General features: G+C 51.5%; 1 protein-coding gene across 8 annotated transcripts in view; it reads right to left on the bottom strand.

Moving 5' to 3' along the window:
- SYNE2 (spectrin repeat containing nuclear envelope protein 2) overlaps positions 1-25,276 on the bottom strand; it is a 1,840,150-nt gene that overhangs the window by 1,148,978 nt on the left and 665,896 nt on the right. For all 8 annotated transcript variants that reach the window (XM_069638223.1, XM_069638224.1, XM_069638227.1 and 5 more), the window contains 2 exons: positions 13,083-13,195; positions 9,301-9,500 (listed from right to left, as the gene is read on the bottom strand). In XM_069638223.1, the coding sequence (XP_069494324.1) occupies positions 9,301-9,500; positions 13,083-13,195 (313 nt within the window). The remainder of the gene's footprint in view (positions 1-9,300; positions 9,501-13,082; positions 13,196-25,276) is intronic.

Below are 25,276 nucleotides of genomic sequence, written 5' to 3'. Positions count from 1 at the left end.
TAGACCTCTGCACTGTGGGCAGGGGTGGACCGGCCTATAGGGAACTCTTGAGACTTCTCATTAGACCTCTGCACCCTGGGCAGGAGTGGCCTGGGCTATAGGGAACTCTGGAGATTTCCTGGTAGGCCTCTGCACCCTGGGCAGGGGTGGACCGGCCTAGAGGGAACTCTACAAAGTCCAGCTGCCACTATCCTCATTTTATTTCTATTGCACACCTATACATATGACTCTGATGCACGTGAGAAGTAAATCATTCTTCTTGTGTAGCCTGCATGCAGCCACATCAATCATCTTCTGCATATTGGCTGATGGGCGGGAGTCTTTGCAAAGGCAAGTATTGGCCAATATGCCATGTTGTTGTTTTTATAACACCGGTTGCTACTCTTCTAGTTAGTATTATTATTTAACGCCTGAAGGCCTCAGTGCGCATGAAGACAAGACCTTTCGCTATCTGACCTGGTCTTGTCTTCATGCGCATTGGGGCCTTTGGGCGTTAAATAAGAACAGTAGCAGCTGTTTTTGATACTTCTTTGCGTGTTTAAGTCCCTGCCCTCCCCATATTCCGCCACACGATACAGCTCCAATCCGTAGATAGGGCTGAATGTGGTGGTAGGGGTTGGGCTGGGGGCAGGGGGGCAGTAGTTGCTACTGGGATTGTGGTGCACCAGCAATTCCAGTGGATGGCGTGAGTGGGAGTGGTCGGCAGTCTTACAATCAGCATTAGGAACCCTGGCACTTGTCTTCCATTAAGCACTGGGTGGGCATACTCTCATGCGTGCCCTCTGCCTTAGCACGGGCCTGAGTTGGGGTAGACCGAGGATACCTGCTCCAGCATCTATTCGCTGGGGTGGCCCCCGAGCCCTTTGACCACCCCACTGTCCATCTGCAAGATTAGGCAGGGGACGTTGTCATACCATATAGATCCAAGAGACTGCTTGAACTGATGAGGGGGCCAACGCTTTCCACGGCATTCAGGTGACCGTTCACAGGTTCACCATAAATGGGAGATGGAATATAGGCCAAGGAAGAGGGCTGCCCTACTGGCAGCCAAACATGTCAACAAAGGGAACATACCAACAGACTATGAACTTAAATCAACGCTGTAACTGTAACCATAACTGCACTGCATGGCCCAGACATGACAGAGCTTCCGCAATACTCGATTCTTCAAAGCCAAGACTTTAGATCCAGGTCAAGCATACAGGTGGTAGGCAGGAGGTGCGGCAGTAAAGATGTCCAGGTGGAGAAGGGATCTACTACACCAGAGCACTATTGTCTGAGCAAAAGAGTCTAGGGAGGTCACTCAATCACCTAGACTATAGATGGTTAGGCTTCTAAAGGCGAGAGTAATGTGTCCACTTCCCTGGAGGTCACTCAATCACCTAGACTATAGATGGTTAGGCTGCTAAAGGCGAGTGTAATGTGTCCACTTCCCTGGAGCTCACCGAATCACCTAGACTATAGATGGTTAGGCTGCTAAAGGCGAGTGCAATGTGTCCACTTCCTGAAGGTCACCCAATCACCTAGACTATAGATGGTTAGGCTGCTAAAGGCGAGTGTAATGTTTCCACTTCCCTGAAGGTCACCCAATCACCTAGACTATAGATGGTTAGGCTGCTAAAGGTGAGCGCAATGTGTCCACTTCCCTGAAGGTCACCCAATCACTTAGACTATAGATGGTTCGGCTGCTAAAGGCGAGTGCAATGTTTCCACTTCCCTGAAGGTCACCCAATCACCTAGACTATAGATGGTTAGGCTGCTAAAGGCGAGTGCAATGTGTCCACTTCCATGAAGGTCACCCACTCACCTAGACTATAGATGGTTAGGCTGCTAAAGGTGAGCGCAATGTGTCCACTTCCCTGAAGGTCACCCAATCACCTAGACTATAGATGGTTAGGCTGCTAAAGGCGAGTGCAATGTGTCCACTTCCTGAAGGTCACCCAATCACCTAGACTATAGATGGTTAGGCTGCTAAAGGCGAGCGCAATGTGTCCACTTTCCTGAGGGTCACCCAATCACCTAGACTATAGATGTTTAGGCTGCTAAAGGCGAGTGTAATGTGCCCACTTCCCTGAAGGTCACCCAATCACCTAGACTATAGATGGTTAGGCTGCTAAAGGTGAGCGCAATGTGTCCACTTCCCTGAAGGTCACCCAATCACCTAGACTATAGATGGTTAGGCTGCTAAAGGCGAGTGCAATGTGTCCACTTCCTGAAGGTCACCCAATCACCTAGACTATAGATGGTTAGGCTGCTAAAGGCGAGCGCAATGTGTCCACTTCCCTGAGGGTCACCCAATCACCTAGACTATAGATGGTTAGGCTGCTAAAGGCGAGTGCAATGTGCCCACTTCCCTGAAGGCCACCCAATCACCTAGACTATAGATGGTTAGGCTGCTAAAGGCGAGTGTAATGTGTCCACTGGAGGTCCCCAATCACCTAGACTATAGATGGTTAGGCTGCTAAAGGCGAGTGTAATGTTTCCACTTCCCTGACGGTCACCCAATCACCTAGACTATAGATGGTTAGGCTGCTAAAGGCGAGTGTAATGTGTCCACTGGAGGTCCCCAATCACCTAGACTATAGATGGCTAGGCTGCTAAAGGCGAGTGTAATGTTTCCACTTCCCTGAAGGTCACCCAATCACCTAGACTATAGATGGCTACGCTGCTAAAGGCGAGTGTAATGTTTCCACTTCCCTGAAGGTCACCCAATCACCTAGACTATAGATGGTTAGGCTGCTAAAGGCGAGTGCAATGTGCCCACTTCCCTGAAGGCCACCCAATCACCTAGAGTATAGATGGTTAGGCTGCTAAAGGCGAGTGTAATGTGTCCACTGGAGGTCCCCAATCACCTAGACTATAGATGGCTAGGCTGCTAAAGGCGAGTGTAATGTTTCCACTTCCCTGAAGGTCATCCAATCACCTAGACTATAGATGGTTAGGCTGCTAAAGGCGAGTGTAATGTGTCCACTGGAGGTCCCCAATCACCTAGACTATAGATGGCTAGGCTGCTAAAGGCGAGTGTAATGTGTCTACTTCCCTGGAGGTCACCCACTCACCTAGACTATAGATGGTTAGGCTGCTAAAGGCGAGTGTAATGTTTCCACTTCCCTGAAGGTCACCCAATCACCTAGACTATAGATGGTTAGGCTGCTAAAGGCGAGTGCAATGTGCCCACTTCCCTGAAGGCCACCCAATCACCTAGACTATAGATGGGTAGGCTGCTAAAGGTGAGTGTAATGTGTGCACTTCCCAGGAGGTCACCCAATCACCTAGACTATAGATGGTTAGGCTGCTAAAGGCGAGTGCAATGTGCCCATTTCCCTGAAGGCCACCCAATCACCTAGACTATAGATGGTTAGGCTGCTAAAGGCGAGTGTAATGTTTCCACTTCCCTGAAGGTCACCCAATCACCTAGACTATAGATGGTTAGGCTGCTAAAGGCGAGTGTAATGTGTCCAGTGGAGGTCCCCAATCACCTAGACTATAGATGGTTAGGCTGCTAAAGGCGAGTGCAATGTGCCCACTTCCCTGAAGGCCACCCAATCACCTAGACTATAGATGGTTAGGCTGCTAAAGGCGAGTGTAATGTGTCCACTGGAGGTCCCCAATCACCTAGACTATAGATGGTTAGGCTGCTAAAGGCGAGTGCAATGTGCCCACTTCCCTGAAGGCCACCCAATCACCTAGACTATAGATGGTTAGGCTGCTAAAGGTGAGTGTAATGTTTCCACTTCCCTGAAGGTCACCCAATCACCTAGATGGTTAGGCTGCTAAAGGCTAGTGTAATGTGTCTACTTCCCTGGAGGTCACCCACTCACCTAGACTATAGATGGCTAGGCTGCTAAAGGCGAGTGTAATGTGTCTACTTCCCTGGAGGGAACCCACTCACCTAGACTATAGATGGCTAGGCTGCTAAAGGCGAGTGTAATGTGTCTACTTCACTGGAGGTCACCCACTCACCTAGACTATAGATGGTTAGGCTGCTAAAGGCGAGTGTAATGTGTCCACTTCCCTGGAGGTCACCCAATCACCTAGACTATAGATGGTTAGGCTGCTAAAGGCGAGTGTAATGTGTCTACTTCCCTGGAGGTCACCCACTCACTTAGACTATAGATGGTTAGGCTGCTAAAGGGTGTGTCCACTTCCCTGGAGCTCACCCTATCACCTAGACTATAGATGGTTAGGCTGCTAAAGGCGAGTGTAATGTGTCTACTTCCCTGGAGCTCACCCACTCACCTAGACTATAGATGGTTAGACTGCTAAAGGCGAGTGCAATGTGTCCACTTCCTGAAGGTCACCCAATCACCTAGACTATAGATGGTTAGGCTGCTAAAGGCGAGAGTGATGTGTTCACTTACCTGAAGGTCACCCAATCACCTAGACTATAGATGGTTAGGCTGCTAAAGGCGAGAGTGATGTGTTCACTTACCTGAAGGTCACCCAATCACCTAGACTATAGATGGTTAGGCTGCTAAAGGTGAGAGTGATGTGTTCACTTACCTGAAGGTCACCCAATCACCTAGACTATAGATGGTTAGGCTGCTAAAGGCGAGTGCAATGTGTCCGCTTCCTGAAGGTCACCCAATCACCTAGACTATAGATGGTTAGGCTGCTAAAGGTGAGAGTGATGTGTTCACTTACCTGAAGGTCACCCAATCACCTAGACTATAGATGGTTAGGCTGCTAAAGGCGAGTGCAATGTGTCCACTTCCTGAAGGTCACCCAATCACCTAGACTATAGATGGTTAGGCTGCTAAATGTGAGCGAAATGTGTCCACTCACTTCCCTGGAGGTCACCCAATCACCTAGACTATAGATGGTTAGGCTGCTAAAGGTGAGTGTAATGTGTCCACTTCCTGAAGGTCACCCAATCACCTAGACTATAGATGGTTAGGCTGCTAAAGGTGAGAGTGATGTGTTCACTTCCCTGAAGTCACCCAATCACCTAGACTCTAGATGGTTAGGCTGCTAAAGGCGAGTGCAATGTGTCCACTTACCTGAAGGTCACCCAATCACCTAGACTATAGATGGTTAGGCTGCTAAAGGCGAGTGCAATGTGTCCACTTCCTGAAGGTCACCCAATCACCTAGACTATAGATGGTTAGGCTGCTAAATGTGAGCGAAATGTGTCCACTCACTTCCCTGGAGGTCACCCAATCACCTAGACTATAGATGGTTAGGCTGCTAAAGGTGAGTGTAATGTGTCCACTTCCTGAAGGTCACCCAATCACCTAGACTATAGATGGTTAGGCTGCTAAAGGTGAGTGTAATGTTTCCACTTCCCTGAAGGCCACCCAATCACCTAGACTATAGATGGTTAGGCTGCTAAAGGTGAGTGCAATGTGCCCACTTCCCTGAAGTCACCCAATCACCTAGACTATAGATGGTTAGGCTGCTAAAGGCGAGTGTAATGTGTCCACTGGAGGTCCCCAATCACCTAGACTATAGATGGTTAGGCTGCTAAAGGCGAGTGCAATGTGCCCACTTCCCTGAAGGCCACCCAATCACCTAGACTATAGATGGTTAGGCTGCTAAAGGTGAGTGTAATGTGTCCACTGGAGGTCCCCAATCACCTAGACTATAGATGGTTAGGCTGCTAAAGGCGAGTGCAATGTGCCCACTTCCCTGAAGGCCACCCAATCACCTAGACTATAGATGGTTAGGCTGCTAAAGGCGAGTGTAATGTTTCCACTTCCCTGGAGGTCACCCACTCACCTAGACTATAGATGGCTAGGCTGCTAAAGGCGAGTGTAATGTGTCTACTTCCCTGGAGGTCACCCAATCACCTAGACTATAGATGGCTACGCTGCTAAAGGCGAGTGTAATGTTTCCACTTCCCTGAAGGTCACCCAATCACCTAGACTATAGATGGTTAGGCTGCTAAAGGCGAGTGCAATGTGCCCACTTCCCTGAAGGCCACCCAATCACCTAGAGTATAGATGGTTAGGCTGCTAAAGGCGAGTGTAATGTGTCCACTGGAGGTCCCCAATCACCTAGACTATAGATGGCTAGGCTGCTAAAGGCGAGTGTAATGTTTCCACTTCCCCGAAGGTCATTCAATCACCTAGACTATAGATGGTTAGGCTGCTAAAGGCGAGTGTAATGTGTCCACTGGAGGTCCCCAATCACCTAGACTATAGATGGCTAGGCTGCTAAAGGCGAGTGTAATGTGTCTACTTCCCTGGAGGTCACCCACTCACCTAGACTATAGATGGTTAGGCTGCTAAAGGCGAGTGTAATGTTTCCACTTCCCTGAAGGTCACCCAATCACCTAGACTATAGATGGTTAGGCTGCTAAAGGCGAGTGCAATGTGCCCACTTCCCTGAAGGCCACCAAATCACCTAGACTATAGATGGGTAGGCTGCTAAAGGTGAGTGTAATGTGTGCACTTCCCAGGAGGTCACCCAATCACCTAGACTATAGATGGTTAGGCTGCTAAAAGCGAGTGCAATGTGCCCATTTCCCTGAAGGCCACCCAATCACCTAGACTATAGATGGTTAGGCTGCTAAAGGCGAGTGTAATGTTTCCACTTCCCTGAAGGTCACCCAATCACCTAGACTATAGATGGTTAGGCTGCTAAAGGCGAGTGTAATGTGTCCAGTGGAGGTCCCCAATCACCTAGACTATAGATGGTTAGGCTGCTAAAGGCGAGTGCAATGTGCCCACTTCCCTGAAGGCCACCCAATCACCTAGACTATAGATGGTTAGGCTGCTAAAGGCGAGTGTAATGTGTCCACTGGAGGTCCCCAATCACCTAGACTATAGATGGTTAGGCTGCTAAAGGCGAGTGCAATGTGCCCACTTCCCTGAAGGCCACCCAATCACCTAGACTATAGATGGTTAGGCTGCTAAAGGTGAGTGTAATGTTTCCACTTCCCTGAAGGTCACCCAATCACCTAGATGGTTAGGCTGCTAAAGGCTAGTGTAATGTGTCTACTTCCCTGGAGGTCACCCACTCACCTAGACTATAGATGGCTAGGCTGCTAAAGGCGAGTGTAATGTGTCTACTTCCCTGGAGGGAACCCACTCACCTAGACTATAGATGGCTAGGCTGCTAAAGGCGAGTGTAATGTGTCTACTTCACTGGAGGTCACCCACTCACCTAGACTATAGATGGTTAGGCTGCTAAAGGCGAGTGTAATGTGTCCACTTCCCTGGAGGTCACCCAATCACCTAGACTATAGATGGTTAGGCTGCTAAAGGCGAGTGTAATGTGTCTACTTCCCTGGAGGTCACCCACTCACTTAGACTATAGATGGTTAGGCTGCTAAAGGGTGTGTCCACTTCCCTGGAGCTCACCCAATCACCTAGACTATAGATGGTTAGGCTGCTAAAGGCGAGTGTAATGTGTCTACTTCCCTGGAGCTCACCCACTCACCTAGACTATAGATGGTTAGGCTGCTAAAGGCGAGTGCAATGTGTCCACTTCCTGAAGGTCACCCAATCACCTAGACTATAGATGGTTAGGCTGCTAAAGGCGAGAGTGATGTGTTCACTTACCTGAAGGTCACCCAATCACCTAGACTATAGATGGTTAGGCTGCTAAAGGCGAGAGTGATGTGTTCACTTACCTGAAGGTCACCCAATCACCTAGACTATAGATGGTTAGGCTGCTAAAGGTGAGAGTGATGTGTTCACTTACCTGAAGGTCACCCAATCACCTAGACTATAGATGGTTAGGCTGCTAAAGGCGAGTGCAATGTGTCCGCTTCCTGAAGGTCACCCAATCACCTAGACTATAGATGGTTAGGCTGCTAAAGGTGAGAGTGATGTGTTCACTTACCTGAAGGTCACCCAATCACCTAGACTATAGATGGTTAGGCTGCTAAAGGCGAGTGCAATGTGTCCACTTCCTGAAGGTCACCCAATCACCTAGACTATAGATGGTTAGGCTGCTAAATGTGAGCGAAATGTGTCCACTCACTTCCCTGGAGGTCACCCAATCACCTAGACTATAGATGGTTAGGCTGCTAAAGGTGAGTGTAATGTGTCCACTTCCTGAAGGTCACCCAATCACCTAGACTATAGATGGTTAGGCTGCTAAAGGTGAGAGTGATGTGTTCACTTCCCTGAAGTCACCCAATCACCTAGACTCTAGATGGTTAGGCTGCTAAAGGCGAGTGCAATGTGTCCACTTACCTGAAGGTCACCCAATCACCTAGACTATAGATGGTTAGGCTGCTAAAGGCGAGTGCAATGTGTCCACTTCCTGAAGGTCACCCAATCACCTAGACTATAGATGGTTAGGCTGCTAAATGTGAGCGAAATGTGTCCACTCACTTCCCTGGAGGTCACCCAATCACCTAGACTATAGATGGTTAGGCTGCTAAAGGTGAGTGTAATGTGTCCACTTCCTGAAGGTCACCCAATCACCTAGACTATAGATGGTTAGGCTGCTAAAGGTGAGTGTAATGTTTCCACTTCCCTGAAGGCCACCCAATCACCTAGACTATAGATGGTTAGGCTGCTAAAGGTGAGTGCAATGTGCCCACTTCCCTGAAGTCACCCAATCACCTAGACTATAGATGGTTAGGCTGCTAAAGGCGAGTGTAATGTGTCCACTGGAGGTCCCCAATCACCTAGACTATAGATGGTTAGGCTGCTAAAGGCGAGTGCAATGTGCCCACTTCCCTGAAGGCCACCCAATCACCTAGACTATAGATGGTTAGGCTGCTAAAGGTGAGTGTAATGTGTCCACTGGAGGTCCCCAATCACCTAGACTATAGATGGTTAGGCTGCTAAAGGCGAGTGCAATGTGCCCACTTCCCTGAAGGCCACCCAATCACCTAGACTATAGATGGTTAGGCTGCTAAAGGCGAGTGTAATGTTTCCACTTCCCTGGAGGTCACCCACTCACCTAGACTATAGATGGCTAGGCTGCTAAAGGCGAGTGTAATGTGTCTACTTCCCTGGAGGTCACCCAATCACCTAGACTATAGATGGCTAGGCTGCTAAAGGCGAGTGTAATGTGTCTACTTCCCTGGAGGTCACCCACTCACCTAGACTATAGATGGCTAGGCTGCAAAAGGCGAGTGCAATGTGCCCACTTCCCTGGAGGTCACGGGCGCTCCCTCTCAGTGTGTGTCATGGATCTGAGGGGACGCATTGACCCGAAAGTAAATGAGCGAAACATATGACCTGAAAGGCGTCTGCCATAAAATGGCAGCACTTTTCCCATCAGGAATGAACAGCATTCCAGACTCCGGAGCAAACATACTACATTCAGCCACGTCTCTGGACTGATCACGGTGGAAGAAAGCGGACTAGGACCTTAACAGTGCACCATTCAACCTACCTGGAGAAGACCTGCACACGCTCGCCAAGCTCCTTCTGATGAGTTTGGCATTGGGCCGCCACGGTCGCTAGTTCTGCTTCTTGATCCTTGATCCAGTCATTGAGTTCGTCGACGCTCTCTTCTGGAAGGTGACCCCCCACTTTGCTCAGCTGCGTCTTCATCTGAATCACTATGTTCTGCTCGTCCGCCCTGAGGAGCGCCTGAGTGGAAGAGCAGGTGAGAGCCATATTGGACACAGTCTTACACGGTTTTGAGGGAGGGGTGTTAGAAGAATACAATCCCACGACTACACACTCAACCCGAGAAGATGGAGTACTGAGGCTCAAGTCTCGGTATCCAAAAATCACTGCTGGAGAATCACGGAAAAAGTCGTTCAAAGACAATCCTAAAATATGAGATTCCATGGAGCCTATGGAGGGCAGGAGGCCAGAGGCTAGAGCAGAGTCCCGAAGGTCTGGAGGTAGGTAGGAGATAGGAGGCTGTAGGGAAGGTGGACGGGTTGGGGGTAAGAAGGAGACAGGGGGCTGTAGGGGAGGTGCAGCAGTCTGGGGGTAAGGAGGAGACGGGAGGCTGTAGGGGAGGTACAGGAGGTTGGGGGTAAGGAGGAGACATGAGGCTGTAGGGGAGGCGCAGCAGTCTGGGGGTAAGGAGGAGGTAGGAGGCTGTATGGGGGGTACAGGAGGTTGGGGATACGGAGGAGACATGAGGCTCTAGAAGAGGTGCAGCAGTCTGGGGGTAAGGAGGAGATGGGAGGCTGTAGGGGGGTACAGGAGGTTGGGGGTAAGGAGGAGACATGAGGCTGTAGGGGAGGCGCAGCAGTCTGGGGGTAAGGAGGAGGTAGGAGGCTGTATGGGGAGGTACAGGAGGTTGGGGATACGGAGGAGACATGAGGCTCTAGAAGAGGTGCAGCAGTCTGGGGGTAAGGAGGAGATGGGAGGCTGTATGGGGAGGTACAGGAGGTTGGGGGAAATGAGGTGACATGAGGCTGTAGGAGAGGTGCAGCAGTCTGGGGGTAAGGAGGGGACATGAGGCTGTAGAGGAGGTACAGGAGGTTGGGGGCAGGGAGGAGACATGAGGGTGTAGGGGAGGTGCAGCAGTCTGGGGGTAAGGAAGGGGTATGAGGCTGTAGGGGAGGTACAGGAGGTTGGGGGTAAGGAGGAGACATGAGGCTGTAGGGGAGGTGCAGCAGTCTGGGGGTAAGTGGGAGGTAGGAGGCTGAATGGGGAGGTACAGGAGGTTGGGGGTAAGGAGGAGACATGAGGCTGTAGGGGAGGTGCAGCAGTCTGGGGGTAAGGAGGAGATGGGAGGCTGTAGGGGAGGTACAGGAGGTTGGGGGTAAGGAGGTGATATGAGGCTGTAGGGGAGGTGCGGCAGTCTGGGGGTAAGGAGGAGATGGGAGGCTGTAGGGGAGGTACAGGAGGTTGGGGATACGGAGGGGGCATGAGGCTGTAGGGGAGGTGCAGCAGTCTGGGGGTAATGAGGAGGTAGGAGGCTGTATGGGGAGGTACAGGAGGTTGGGGATACGGAGGAGACATGAGGCTCTAGAAGAGGTGCAGCAGTCTGGGGGGTAAGGAGGAGATGGGAGGCTGTAGGGGAGGTACAGGAGGTTGGGGGTAAGGAGGAGACATGAGGCTGTAGGGGAGGCGCAGCAGTCTGGGGGTAAGGAGGAGGTAGGAGACTGTATGGGGAGGTACAGGAGGTTAGGGATACGGAGGAGACATGAGGCTCTAGAAGAGGTGCAGCAGTCTGGGGGTAAGGAGGAGATGGGAGGCTGTATGGGGAGGTACAGGAGGTTGGGGGAAATGAGGTGACATGAGGCTGTAGGAGAGGTGCAGCAGTCTGGGGGTAAGGAGGGGACATGAGGCTGTAGAGGCTGTAGAGGAGGTACAGGAGGTGGGGGGTAAGGAGGAGACATAAGGTTGTAGGGGAGGTGCAGCAGTCTGGGGGTAAGGAGGGGATATGAGGCTGTAGAGGAGGTACAGGAGGTTGGGGGCAGGGAGGAGACATGAGGGTGTAGGGGAGGTGCAGCAGTCTGGGGTAAGGAAGGGGTACGAGGCTGTAGGGGAGGTACAGGAGGTTGGGGGTAAGGAGGAGACATGAGGCTGTAGGGGAGGTGCAGCAGTCTGGGGGTAAGTGGGAGGTAGGAGGCTGAATGGGGAGGTACAGGAGGTTGGGGGTAAGGAGGAGACATGAGGCTGTAGGGGAGGTGCAGCAGTCTGGGGGTAAGGAGGAGATGGGAGGCTGTAGGGGAGGTACAGGAGGTTGGGGGTAAGGAGGTGATGTGAGGCTGTAGGGGAGGTGCGGCAGCCTGGGGGTAAGGAGGAGATGGGAGGCTGTAGGGGAGGTACAGGAGGTTGGGGATACGGAGGGGGCATGAGGCTGTAGGGAGGCGCAGCAGTCTGGGGGTAATGAGGAGGTAGGAGGCTGTATGGGGAGGTACAGGAGGTTGGGGATACGGAGGAGACATGAGGCTCTAGAAGAGGTGCAGCAGTCTCGGGGTAAGGAGGAGATGGGAGGCTGTATGGGGAGGTACAGGAGGTTGGGGGAAATGAGGTGACATGAGGCTGTAGGAGAGGTGCAGCAGTCTGGGGGTAAGGAGGGGATATGAGGCTGTAGAGGAGGTACAGGAGGTTGGGGGCAGGGAGGAGACATGAGGGTGTAGGGGAGGTGCAGCAGTCTGGGGGTAAGGAAGGGGTATGAGGCTGTAGGGGAGGTACAGGAGGTTGGGGGTAAGGAGGAGACATGAGGCTGTAGGGGAGGTGCAGCAGTCTGGGGGTAAGTGGGAGGTAGGAGGCTGAATGGGGAGGTACAGGAGGTTGGGGATACGGAGGAGACATGAGGCTCTAGAAGAGGTGCAGCAGTCTGGGGGTAAGGAGGAGATGGGAGGCTGTAGGGGAGGTACAGGAGGTTGGGGGTAAGGAGGTGATATGAGGCTGTAGGGGAGGTGCAGCAGTCTGGGGGTAAGGAGGAGATGGGAGGCTGTAGGGGAGGTACAGGAGGTTGGGGATACGGAGGGGGCATGAGGCTATAGGAGAGGTGCAGCAGTCTGGGGGTAAGGAGGAGATACGAGGCTTTAGGGGGATTTTGGTATCCTCAGATTCAGAATCTGTGGGGACATTTCGTCCAGATTCGGAATCTGTGGAAAGTTATCCTAATTCCAGGACTACATTTGCTGAAACCCCTGTTTCTCTTCGCTGTAGCCCAATATTTGATCCGCGCATGTAAACAGCAGCAGCGCTGTGGGCTGAGCGCTGTGAGAGGATGGAAGTCTTCCAGCTGATTAAGTTTAACTGGGTTGCATTTTGGAAACAGTTTAAGGGCTATGTTATCGTGTTTTTTTATCTTTGGAGATTTTCTGTGTTTTAAAATGGAAGCATGTTATTCCATTGCCGATAAATTCATTGAACCTGTTGCAGATTTTTCGTTGGCATATAATGTCTGACTTATGAAGAAGGCGCTGTACACATTCAAACGGAAAATCACTCTCATTGCAAAATGTGTACCTCACTTGCCAGAGACAAGGGGCCGTATTCGTGGAACCTGAGACGGCGACATTATAAAACACGACTGTGAACCAGGCCCAGCTGTGTGTCGCTGGCATAGACTGTGCCCTCACAAAAAGGAGATTATAATAACACGCGTCCTCTCGCACTGAACATCCAACACAACACACTCTAGTTCTTTTCTTAAAGGCGAAGGATTCAACATTCAAGAGAATGACAATGAGGCTCATGGCCACAGGTTTTCCAAGCTTGGGTGGGAAGATGCAGGTAATAGCTTACATTGAGCGTGTTTAGTTTGTCATCCACGGCCAGCTTTGTAGGGGATGGTTCGAAACATTCCTTAAGAGACATCCGAGCGCCACGAGACCAGTCCTCGAACCGCTTGCGATGATCTGGAAAAGGGTAGGTTTAGAATGGTTAGTTTAACGTGAAGAAGAGCGCCGTAGACAGCCCTTGTGTTCCATAACCTTACACAACTTCCGCAGCCTCCTTGCCCTCAGAGGACAACCTGCTTATGCAGCGGGCATTTGCCAAGGACAAAAGACAGACAGGCCCATGTACTGGTTACAATGAAAACCCAAGAGCAGCTTAAACAAGCCGACACTACTTCAGACCCTGATCTGTAGGCAACACAATGTTAGGCTCAGCACTAAACCATACATTCACCTTGTGGGGGAACATGTGCTGCTTGCATCGTAGGCCCCCGAGCATTGCACCTTTGGGGTGCATTTCAATACTCTGTCTGTTTTACCCCAACTGGCTCTTACTAGAAATCACCTGCTGTAACTCAACAAAGATCAGAAATAACTCACGTGGCTCGCTGTGAGTACCGGGGAAGGCACCACTGGCACTGACCGGTCTCGGGAGGATAGCTCACGGGCAAAGTGCACGCCTTGGAAGCAAGTCGACATGGAGCAACACAGGTTCGATCCCCGGGTCCACGCTAAGAAACCTCTGGGTATTGAGCGCCTTATAAATAACCTATTACAATTACAATGACTGACCGCGTTGGCCTAGAGCAGTGTAGTGTTGGGCATTCCCAGTGCAGACTACTCCTAGACGAGGTCTGAACGGAAGAGGAGGACTCTGGGAAGAATGTATCCTGTGCTCTGGGATATCCCAGTCTCCATATCGGCCTCTTGGAGTTCACTCCTGTGGTGTTGCTTGAGTGCCCCGAGGACTCCGTCTGGATATTCCACTCCAAAGTGGGTTACAACCATTGCAGTGGGAATGTTTGTCATTTTGGATTGAACGAGATGGGGAAGTTTACCCTCAAAGCTGCATTAATTCACTTTTTTTTTAGCACTATGAGGCCCCCTTCAGAGAGGCAGCCAACCACACGCAACACCATCTGATCCCGCCCCACAAAGTTCCTGCCAAAGAACTAGGCCACCTGTTCTCTACATGGACCCAAAGCTACCTCAGGCACTACAGAGCCAGAAATCACCATCTCCCTTGGGGGGCATGACCCGGCCATGACCTCTGCTTTGTCGAGGGTGAGCTGAATGGAGGCTTTAGTTGTTCACTTCTACAAGACCTGCAACACCCTCCTGAAATCAGACACACTTGCAGTAGTCTCTGAACAGAGAGCATGACTGCATGGGGTAAAAAACAATCCCTCCACATAGAGCAGGCCCCCATCCCTGGCATTGCAATCCTTGCTTGCCATCCTTTAGCAATGCCCTCCAGAGACCCGAATGGAATGTTCTGGGGAAGGAATGTAAATAAGAGAGGGTGTTGTGTCTGTGTGAGATGCAGGACTTGATGAAAAGAGGAATCAGGAGGACATTGATTTGGCACGAGGGGCTCTAGGAAGGGGGGCCATGTTCATGGTGAGCAGCGTGCACCACACAACACTCCTGCCTGAACCTGCAGGCCAGGGCCCCTGCGGTGCTGATCCCTAAGAAGGAATAGCCTTCCTCCCCGAACCAGGGGGCTCTTCAGCTCGATGCAGAAGTCTGGGGCTAAGGACGAGATACGAGTCTGTAGGATAGGTGCAGGCGTTCGGGGGTAAAGCGGAGAGAGGAAGCTGTAGGGGAGGTGCAGCAGTCTGGGGGTAAAGAGGAGAGAGGAGACTGTAGGGGAGGTACAGGAGGTTGGGGGTAAGGAGGAGAGACGAGGCTGTAGGGGAGGTACAGGAGGTTGGGGGTAAAGAGGAGAGAGGAGGCTGTAGGGGAGGTACAGGAGTTTGGGGGTAAAGAGGAGAGATGAGGCTGTAGGGGAGGTACAAGAGGTTGGGGGTAAGGAGGAGAGAGGAGGCTGTAGGGGAGGTGCAGCAGTCTGGGGGTAAAGAGGAGGAGGCTGTAGTGGAGGTACAGGAGGTTGGGGGTAAGGAGGAGAGAGGAGGCTGTAGGGAAGGTGCAGGAGATTGGGGGTAAGGAGGAGAGAGGAGGCTGTAGGGGAGGTGCAGGAGATTGGGGGTAAGGAGGAGATAAGAGGCTGTAGGTGGGGTGCAGACGTCTGTGGAAAGGGGGCGATAGTAGACTATAGGATAGGCGCAGGAGACTGGGCTAAGGAGGCGATAGGAGGTATTAGGGGAGGTGCAGAATTCTGGGGTGAGGAGGAGATAGGAGTCTGTAGGATAGGTGCGGTGCATGAGACTGGGAGTAAATAGGAGATAGGAGGCTGTAGGGGAGGTGCAGAATATTGGAGGTAAGGAGCAGAGAGGAGGCTGTAGGGGAGGTGCAAGAGATTGGGGGTAAGGAGGAGAGAGGAGGCTATAGGGGGATACAGGAGATTGGGGGAAAGGAGCAGAGAGGAGGCTGTATGGGGAGGTGCAAGAGATTTGGGGTAAGGAGGAGAGAGGAGGCTGTAGGGGCGGTGCAAGATATTGGGGGTAAGGAGGAGAGAGGAGGCTGTAGGGGAGGTGCAGGAGATTGGGGGTAAGGAACAGAGAGGAGGCTGGAGGGTGTGGTGCAGAAGTCTGTGGAAAGGAGGAGATAGGAGACGATAGGTTAGGTGCAGGAGACTGGGCTAAGGAGGAGATAGGAGGTATTAGGGGAGGTGCAGAAGTCTGAGGGTAAGGAGGGGATAGGAGGTTGTAGGATAGGTGCATGAGATTTGGGGTAAGGAGGACATAGGAGGTTGTAGGGGAGGTGCAGAAGTCTGGGGTGAGGAGGAGATAGGAGTCTGTAGGATAGGTGCGGTGCATGAGACTGGGAGTAAGGAGGAGATAGGAGGTTGTAGAGGAGGTGCAGGAAATTGGGGGTAAGGAGGAGATAGGAGGCTGTATGGGGAGGTGAAGACATCTGGGGTAAGGAGGAGATTGGAGGCTGTAGGTGATGTGCAGGAAATTGGGGTAAGGATGAGGTAGGAGGCTGTATGGGGAGGTGCAGAGGTCTGGGGATAAGGAGGAGTTAGGAGGCTGTAGGGGATGTGCAAGAAATTGGGGTAAGGAGGAGGTAGGAAGCTGTATGGGGAGGTGCAGAAGTCAGGGGGTAAGGAGGATATAGGAGGCTGTAGGGGAGGTGCAGAAGTCTGGGGTAAGGAGGAGACAGGAGGCTGTAGAGGGAGGTGTAGAAGTCTGGGGGTAAGGATGACATAGGAGGCTATAGGGGAGTTGCAGATGTCTGGGGGTAAGGAGGAGATAGGAGGCTGTATGGAGAGTTGCAGATGTCTGGGGGGTAAGGAGGAGATAGGAGGCTGTAGGAAGCGGTGCAGAAGTCTGGGGTTAAGGAGGAGATAGGAGGCTGTTTGGAGAGTTGCAGATGTCTGGGGGTAAGGAGGAGATAGGAGGCTGTATGGGGAGTTGCAGAAGTCTGGGGTTAAGGAGGAGATAGGAGGCTGTAGGGGGCGGTGCAGAAGTCTGGGGGAAATGAGGAAATAGGAGGCTGTATGGGGAGGTGCAGAAGTCTGGGGTTAAGGAGGAGATAGGAGGCTGTAGGGGATGTGGAGGAAATTGTGGTAAGGAGGAGGTAGGAAGCTGTATGGGGAGTTGCAGGTGTCTGGAGGTAAGGAGGAGATAGGAGTCTGTAGGATAGGTGCATGAGACTGGGGGTAAGAAGGAGATAGGAGGCTGTAGGGGAGGTGCAGGACATTGGGGTAAGGAGGAGGTAGGAAGCTGTATGGGGAGGTGCCTAAATCCGGGGGTAAGGAGGAGAGAGGAGGCTGTATGGAGAGTTGCAGATGTCTGGGGGTAAGGAGGAGATAGGAGGCTGTATGGGGAGTTGCAGAAGTCTGGGGTTAAGGAGGAGATAGGAGGCTGTATGGGGTGTTGCAGATGTCTGGGGGTAAGGAGGAGATAGGAGGCTGTAGGGGGAGTTGCAGGAGATTGGGGGTAAGGAGGAGAGAGGAGGCTGTAGGGGAGGTGCAGGAGATTGGGGGTAAGGAGGAGATAAGAGGCTGTAGGTGGGGTGCAGAAGTCTGTGGAAAGGGGGCGATAGTAGACTATAGGATAGGCGCAGGAGACTGGGCTAAGGAGGCGATAGGAGGTATTAGGGGAGGTGCAGAAGTCTGGGGTGAGGAGGAGACAGGAGTCTGTAGGATAGGTGCGGTGCATGAGACTGGGAGTAAGGAGGAGATAGGAGGCTGTAGGGGAGGTGCAGAAGATTGGAGGTAAGGGGGAGAGGGGAGGCTGTAGGGGAGGTGCAAGAGATTGGGGGTAAGGAGGAGAGAGGAGGCTATAGGGGGATTCAGGAGGAAGACCTGCAACACCCTCCTGAAATCAGACACACTTGCAAGTAGTCTCTGAACAGAGAGCATGACTGCATGGGGTTAAAAACAATCCCTCCACATAGAGCAGGCCCCCATCCCTGGCATTGCAATCCTTGGTTGCCATCCTTTAGCAATGCCCTCCAGAGACCCGAATGGAATGTTCTGGGGAAGGAATGTAAATAAGAGAGGGTGTTGTGTCTGTGTGAGATGCAGGACTTGATGAAAAGAGGAATCAGGAGGACATTGATTTGGCACGAGGGGCTCTAGGAAGGGGTGCCATGTTCATGGTGCGTGCACCACACAACACTCCTGCCTGAACCTGCAGGCCAGGGCCCCTGCGGTGCTGATCCCTAAGAAGGAATAGCCTTCCTCCCCGAACCAGGGGGCTCTTCAGCTCGATGCAGAAGTCTGGGGCTAAGGACGAGATACGAGTCTGTAGGATAGGTGCAGGCGTTCGGGGGTAAAGCGGAGAGAGGAAGCTGTAGCGGAGGTGCAGCAGTCTGGGGATAAAGAGGAGAGAGGAGGCTGTAGGGGAGGTACAAGAGGTTGGGGGTAAGGAGGAGAGACGAGGCTGTAGGGGAGGTACAGGAGGTTGGGGATAAAGAGGAGAGAGGAGGCTGTAGGGGAGGTGCAGCAGTCTGGGGGTAAAGAGGAGAGAGGAGGCTGTAGGGGAGGTACAGGAGTTTGGGGGTAAAGAGGAGAGATGAGGCTGTAGGGGAGGTACAGGAGGTTGGGGTAAGGAGGAGAGAGGAGGCTGTAGGGGAGGTGCAGCAGTCTGGGGGTAAAGAGGAGGAGGCTGTAGTGGAGGTACAGGAGGTTGGGGGTAAGGAGGAGAGAGGAGGCTGTAGGGAAGGTGTAGGAGATTGGGGTAAGGAGGAGAGAGGAGGCTGTAGGGGAGGTGCAGGAGATTGGGGGTAAGGAGGAGATAAGAGGCTGTAGGTGGGGTGCAGAAGTCTGTGGAAAGGGGGCGATAGTAGACTATAGGATAGGCGCAGGAGACTGGGCTAAGGAGGCGATAGGAGGTATTAGGGGAGGTGCAGAAGTCTGGGGTGAGGAGGAGATAGGAGTCTGTAGGATAGGTGCGGTGCATGAGACTGGGAGTAAGGAGGAGATAGGAGGCTGTAGGGGAGGTGCAGAAGATTGGGGGAAAGGAGCAGAGAGGAGGCTGTATGGGGAGGTGCAAGAGATTGGGGGTAAGGAGGAGAGAGGAGGCTGTAGGGGAGGTGCAAGATATTGGGGGTAAGGAGGAGAGAGGAGGCTGTAGGGGAGGTGCAGGAGATTGGGGGTAAGGAACAGAGAGGAGGCTGGAGGGTGTTGTGCAGAAGTCTGTGGAAAGGAGGAGATAGGAGACTATAGGTTAGGTGCAGGAGACTGGGCCAAGGAGGAGATAGGAGGTATTAGGGGAGGTGCAGAAGTCTGAGGGTAAGGAGGGGATAGGAGGTTGTAGGATAGGTGCATGAGATTTGGGGTAAGGAGGAGATAGGAGGTTGTAGGGGAGGTGCAGAAGTCTGGGGTGAGGAGGAGATAGGAGTCTGTAGGATAGGTGCGGTGCATGAGACTGGGAGTAAGGAGGAGATAGGAGGTTGTAGAGGAGGTGCAGGAAATTGGGGGTAAGGAGGAGATAGGAGGCTGTATGGGGAGGTGTAGACATCTGGGGTAAGGAGGAGATTGGAGGCTGTAGGTGATGTGCAGGAAATTGGGGTAAGGATGAGGTAGGAGGCTGTATGGGGAGGTGCAGAGGTCTGGGGATAAGGAGGAGATAGGAGGCTGTAGGGGATGTGCAGGAAATTGGGGTAAGGAGGAGGTAGGAAGCTGTATGCGCAGGTACAGAAGTAAGGGGGTATGGAGGATATAGGAGGTTGTAGGGGAGGTGCAGAAGTCTGGGGTAAGGAGGAGACAGGAGGCTGTAGAGGGAGGTGCAGAAGTCTGGGGGTAAGGAGGACATAGGAGGCTGTAGGGGAGTTGCAGATGTCTGGGGGTAAGGAGGAGATAGGAGGCTGTATGGAGAGTTGCAGATGTCTGGGGGGTAAGGAGGAGATAGGAGGCTGTAGGGGGCGGTGCAGAAGTCTGGGGGTAAGGAGGAAATAGGAGGATGTATGGGGAGCAGCAGAAGTCTGGGGTTAAGGAGGAGATAGGAGGCTGTTTGGAGAGTTGCAGATGTCTGGGGGTAAGGAGGAGATAGGAGGCTGTATGGAGAGTTGCAGATGTCTGGGGGGTAAGGAGGAGATAGGAGGCTGTAGGGGGCGGCGCAGAAGTCTGGGGGTAAGGAGGAAATAGGAGGCTGTATGGGGAGGTGCAGAAGTCTGGGCTTAAGGAGGAGATAGGAGGCTTTAGGGGATGTGCAGGAAATTGTGGTAAGGAGGAGGTAGGAGGCTGTATGGGGAGGTGCAGAAGTCTGGGGGTAAGGAGGAGAAAGGAGGCTGGAGGTAAACATCTACTGGACTGCTAAGCATGGCAGAATATCTGGAGTCCTCTCCTGACCATTCTATGAAGGCGATGCCACAGCAGTTGCTTCCTTCCACGGTGTGCCGGCACCCCTTTCTAGGAGTATGTGACCCCTGATGAGCCATACGTCCTTCTGCTTCAGTGAACACCATGGACCCTTTCTTGGCAATGCAATTATCCTCTCACAGTTGGCAGTGATGGCTCCCATGGCTGGTTGCAGTATTTACCCTAGGATTAAATGGCACAGTGCTTCTGCACCCCAGGTGTGCACTTACCCACGACCCTCATGTAGCATCTGAAGCAGAGCCCTTGAGGCGGACCCTGTGATGATGTAAGAGTGAATGGTACACGCGTGTGGTCCTATATGATCTTAGCTTGGCTGGTCTTGGAGTTTTAGGGCAGCAGCAGCAACTATGCGGCATAACACCAGTGCGTGGGTGGTGTCAGGCTTCAGAGCTCCATCCACATCCACACACTCGTCCAATCCAGAAGTCGTCCATCTTAACAGCTGAAGTTGATACGTTTTGCCTTAGTTTAAACTCTACATACTGGTCTGCCTACAGGCAGCGCGATGGAGAAATTACTTACCAGAAATGTTTTTTCTATGGATTCTTCTCTCGTAGGTTCCTCATCAGACAGATAACCTTCCTCCATCAGCTGCTGGGAAACCTTTTCGACACAGGGCGTAGTAAGACCCGACATCGATCATCAACTCCCCTTGACTCGTCCGTTCCACTCATCAGCTCTGGATGGGATGTCGGCCATATATGTATTACGTCACTAGGCCCCGAACCTCAGTTGCCCACCTTTTTCCCCCAAGCTCAGCTGCCGTGGAGGAAGAACACAGAGGATTCGGCTTGAAGACAGACAAAAAGCAAACCTTTTTCTGTGAGGAACAGAACCAAACTGGACGCAATTGGCTGACAGTATTTATACCATGAGGATAGAAAACATCCAAATCAATGCTCTGGGACACGTTGAATTCAGAAACCACGTTTGGCATACACGCAGGACGCACCTTGACCAACGTCTTCTCCTTGAAAAATCGTAGGAAAAGAGGATTGCAAGATACAGCCAGAAGCTCTCTAACATGTTCTGCTTATGTGGTTGCCACCAGGAAAGCCGTTTTCAGGGGAAGCAGCCCAACAGGACATGAATGCCTGTACTCAAACGGTGCCTCCCTCAAAAATGTCAAACAAATTGACGTCCCAGTCCAGAACCAAAAACAGAGTAAGCGGAACCATTTTACAAGGTGTTTCAGGAATTGGGTCATTACAGGGATCGTGAAAAAATATCCTTGATCCGTCAACCTCTTGAACACAGACAAAACCACCAAATAGCCTTTGACTGTGCCTATCGGAAGGCCTCTAGAGGCCAGTGACAGAGGGAACTTCATCACTGCAGTGGTGGGACAAGCAATAGGATCTATCCAGCGTTCCCTACACCACGCCTGAAACGTATTTTCTCCCCCTGGACGCTTACAAAGATCTCATAGAGAGTCTCAGTGCAGCCAGTAGCACCCAAGTACCTCTTCTGAGAGGTCCTAGTCATCATACCTCATTCTTTCAAGAGCCAGGCATGTAGGTTGAGGGATTCCAGGTTAGGGTGAAGCACCCAACCTTCTGACTGGGATGGGAGGTCCAGTCGTCAAGGAAACTGGAGAGGTGGGCAGATGCTCAAGTGGAGAAGGTTCAGAGTCACATGTTCTCCTCGCCCAATCCGGGGTGATCAAGATCATAGTGGCTCCAAACCTCCTCAACCTCCTGAGAAACCGCGGGATGACAGGTTTTGGACGGAATGCATATGGGAGGTTGAAGACCCACTCCACCAGGCACACGTCTCTGAGTGTACCCTTTTCTGGGAATTCTCTTCAGCAAAACTGTCTACACCTCACGATGGTCCTTGTGGAAAACAGATCCACTGTCGGGGTACCCCATTGAGCGAAGATCTCTTTGAGAACTTTCTGGCACACTTCCCACTCGTGTGAAACTGAACTCTGCCTGCACAGAGCATCCGCCAGCTAGTTCTCCGCTCCTGCTAGATGGGCAGCTGAAGCAGAAATCCGGTTCTCCTGTAACCAGAACCATAGTTGCAGCGCCTCGCTACATAGGGGCAGAGACCGAACACCCCCGTTTGTTGAGGTAGTGTATGTCCACTGTGTTGTCCGTCAGAAGGAGGATGTGCTTCACCTTGCGTGAGGGAGCAAATGCCATCATGCCAACCTAGTCACCCACAACTCCAGACAGTTGATATGCTACCAGCATTGCATTGATGTCCAAAGGCCACTCACCTGCAAGTCCCTGGAGTGAACTTCCCAACCCTTAAATGGCGCATCAGTGACCACCTGTGCTTGGGGCCGCAGAGGCCAAAAGGGTTCAACCGTCATCATGTTCTCTGCTGGCCCACGAAGAGAGGTCGCTGGTCGCTGGCCTTAACACCTTGAGAAGGTCCTTCAAGGCATCACAGTACTGGGACCATTGATTCCACAACAGCCATTGCATAGATCACATTCACAATCCCATCTCTGGCCCCAGAAAAATGCAGGAAGCCATGAGACCGAAGAGGCGGAGGAAGGCAGCCACTGGTAGACTGCTGTGGCTCTGGAAAAGCTCGACCATGTGCCTGGGACATGTAACTCTGTCTTCGAGAGGTAAGGCCTTCCCCACCCATGTGTCCAGGACTGCTCTGATGAATTAGAGCTTCTGTGTTGGTGTGACGTGGGACTTCTGGACATTTAGAGAGAAGCCCAAACGAGCAGGTTTCCAAGAGCTGCACTAATACCTGCTCCAGAGACCTTCCTCAGATCGGCCAGTCGTCCTGGTATGGGAATACGTGTACACTGTAACTCCTGAGGTGCGCCGCCACCACTGCCATCAGCTTTGTGAAAACCCTGGCCGCAGAGGTTAAGCCAAAGGGGAGCACCTTGAATTGATAATCAGTGTCTCCTATGATGAATTACAGGAACTGCCTGGGCCTCCAATGAATTGGCACATGAAGGCCTGGCGATCCAGCGATACCAACCACTCCTGCGGTTGCAGAGCCTGGAGAATCTCTTTCAACGTCACCATACTGAACTTGTTTTTCCTCAGGAACTTGTTCAAGGCCCTGAGGTGCAGGGTGGGACGGAGTCCCTCCCCCATTTATTGGGCACCAGAAAATACAGAGTTGCAGGCTGATTCTCTCTGCTCTGATGGCACCTCTTTCACATCACTCGTCAGTAACAGGGTTCTCAGTTCCTGCTGGAGCTCCTGTACTGGTTGTTGTTAAGGGTGGGGGTTGTACCAAGCACTGGATTGCTTGTAAGACATCAAATGAGCATATGTATTGTCGCTTTTGTAAACTATCTACAGCGTTAGAAACGTTGAAACACTGGGTACTAAACGGCCCGCACTTTCATCCTCTTAGATCACAGACATTTGGTGATGATTTGTCTATAAAATCCAACTATTGTACCAATCTTTTTTGGTCAAGGCTTATGTGGGGTGACAATGTTGCTCTTGTTGTAGCCCTAAATCGCTTTTTAAACATTGTAAATCTTCAAATGTAGGAGAAAGTATTTTAGAATGAATGGATAGGTCGTTGGAAGTCTGCAATACGTTTTTTCCCTTTTACTTGTAATATAAAAATTGTCAAGGTCGCTTGCAAAGGTGTGCCGATAAGATTTACAAAAATGATGTTCTAGATGTTTGTGAATTTGTTGATGGAGCATGATCAATGATAACTGTTTGATTTTATAAGGGATTGATATTGAAATGTTATAATGTGTAAATCATGATTCTGAGATGAAATTATGTATTTTTGTAAAGGTTGATTAATTCGGCCATATACAATAAAAAAATAAAAATTATGAAATCTTAGGTAATGCTTCATCATCTAAACAGGGCTGATGGACCATTTAACATGCATCGAGGAGGACGGATAGCTCAGGGGCAACGAATTTCTCTTGGAAGCAAGACAACGCAGCGCAACACAAGGTCAAATCCCGATCCTGCACTTGGAAGCCACTTATAAAAGAGCAATGATAATCTGATGAAAGGCATCTCCCGTCGGGGTAACAACGGAACCCTGAATCAACGTATTTACCGGCAGGGTCTCAAAAGAGTCACCTTTAGTTAGTAAATACTGAGTACTAATTTGGATCAAATTGAAACATGCCTTACTATAAACAGAGTGCACAATCCAGAATGTTGAGGCCCATCAGCAAAGGTTACGGGCCCCGGAAATGAGGTTGGTACCCTTGGCCTGGTCCCAGACCCGATTGCTACATGGTCCATGAGAAGCGGCAGCTGAGCCTTCCTCGTTGAGGGCAGTAAAGGGTTCACCAGAGGCTTCAGTATATAAGAGCTTGCAACCTTGGGTTCCTCCTGAACTTCCAGAAGGGGTCATTGAGGCTATGTCCCCTTCCGCAGCTCATTCTCTCAGCAACACCTTTTATTCACAATATTAGGAACCAGCAAACTACAGATAGCAAGGGCTGCGCCAAAGGAAGTACCGTGGGTAAGCTGGATCGCAGCAAGCCCTGGCCATGCAAAGAGACACAGAAACACCACGTTGGACTTCTGTGTAACATGCAATACGATAAGCAAGGAAAGAAGGATCTAAAGAACAAAGGGGCAAAGAAGGGAGCCCCGGAAGCGGGGAGATTTGGAATTCGGGGTGCAGGGGGTTGCGTACCTACCCCATTCTGCCCTCTTCCAGGGCAGGAACTGGAGGCGAACTCTCTGTAGCCGGCCGAGCAGGAGAGTGGAAGGCTGCGTCAGGCTGGCATTCGCTCACCCACTGGGTGGGGTGGAAACATAAATATTTAGAGATGAGCTGGCTACGAGAGACCTGCTCAGACTCGGCCGACTCTTGGGCACTCTACCAGGGCACGGATGTGTGCGTGTATCCTGAACAGTGCACGAGAAGCAGCAGCCAGCCCCCTAGACCCCGGACCCTGCTATACAAGCACTGCTCGGTGTTCAAGGGCTGTGTTACTCTATGCTACCCTCCAGGGTAAGAAGGAGAACATACTCTGAGTAACGTTAGTGCAATATTCTGGGCTTGTTCTAGCTTGTGACAGATTTTCCCTTTTCGAGGAGAAAAACAGGGCAAAATAAAGGGCATCAACCTTATAGAAATGCCCAAAGTACTCATACTTGGGTGCTATTTATGCCCACAGAGTATGCCCTGCAAATGCACTCTGCCTTGGTTCTCTTGCTGACGCATGTTTCCACACTTCCCCCACCGCTTCCTCAGGACCCTGAGCTTTTCCTGAAAGGACCATTAACACACAAGCATGAACTGTTTCTATAAACAACTTTCCCCTTAGAACTACAGCACTGGCAACAACACTTTGAAATGGTAGTAGACTGGTCCCACACCCGTCTTCTCTC

The sequence above is a fragment of the Ambystoma mexicanum genome, chromosome 14 (assembly GCF_040938575.1).
Source record: "Ambystoma mexicanum isolate Mex_15411 chromosome 14, UKY_AmexF1_1, whole genome shotgun sequence".
Lineage (NCBI taxonomy): Eukaryota > Metazoa > Chordata > Amphibia > Caudata > Ambystomatidae > Ambystoma > Ambystoma mexicanum.
This window is presented reverse-complemented; position numbering and strand designations above follow the sequence as displayed.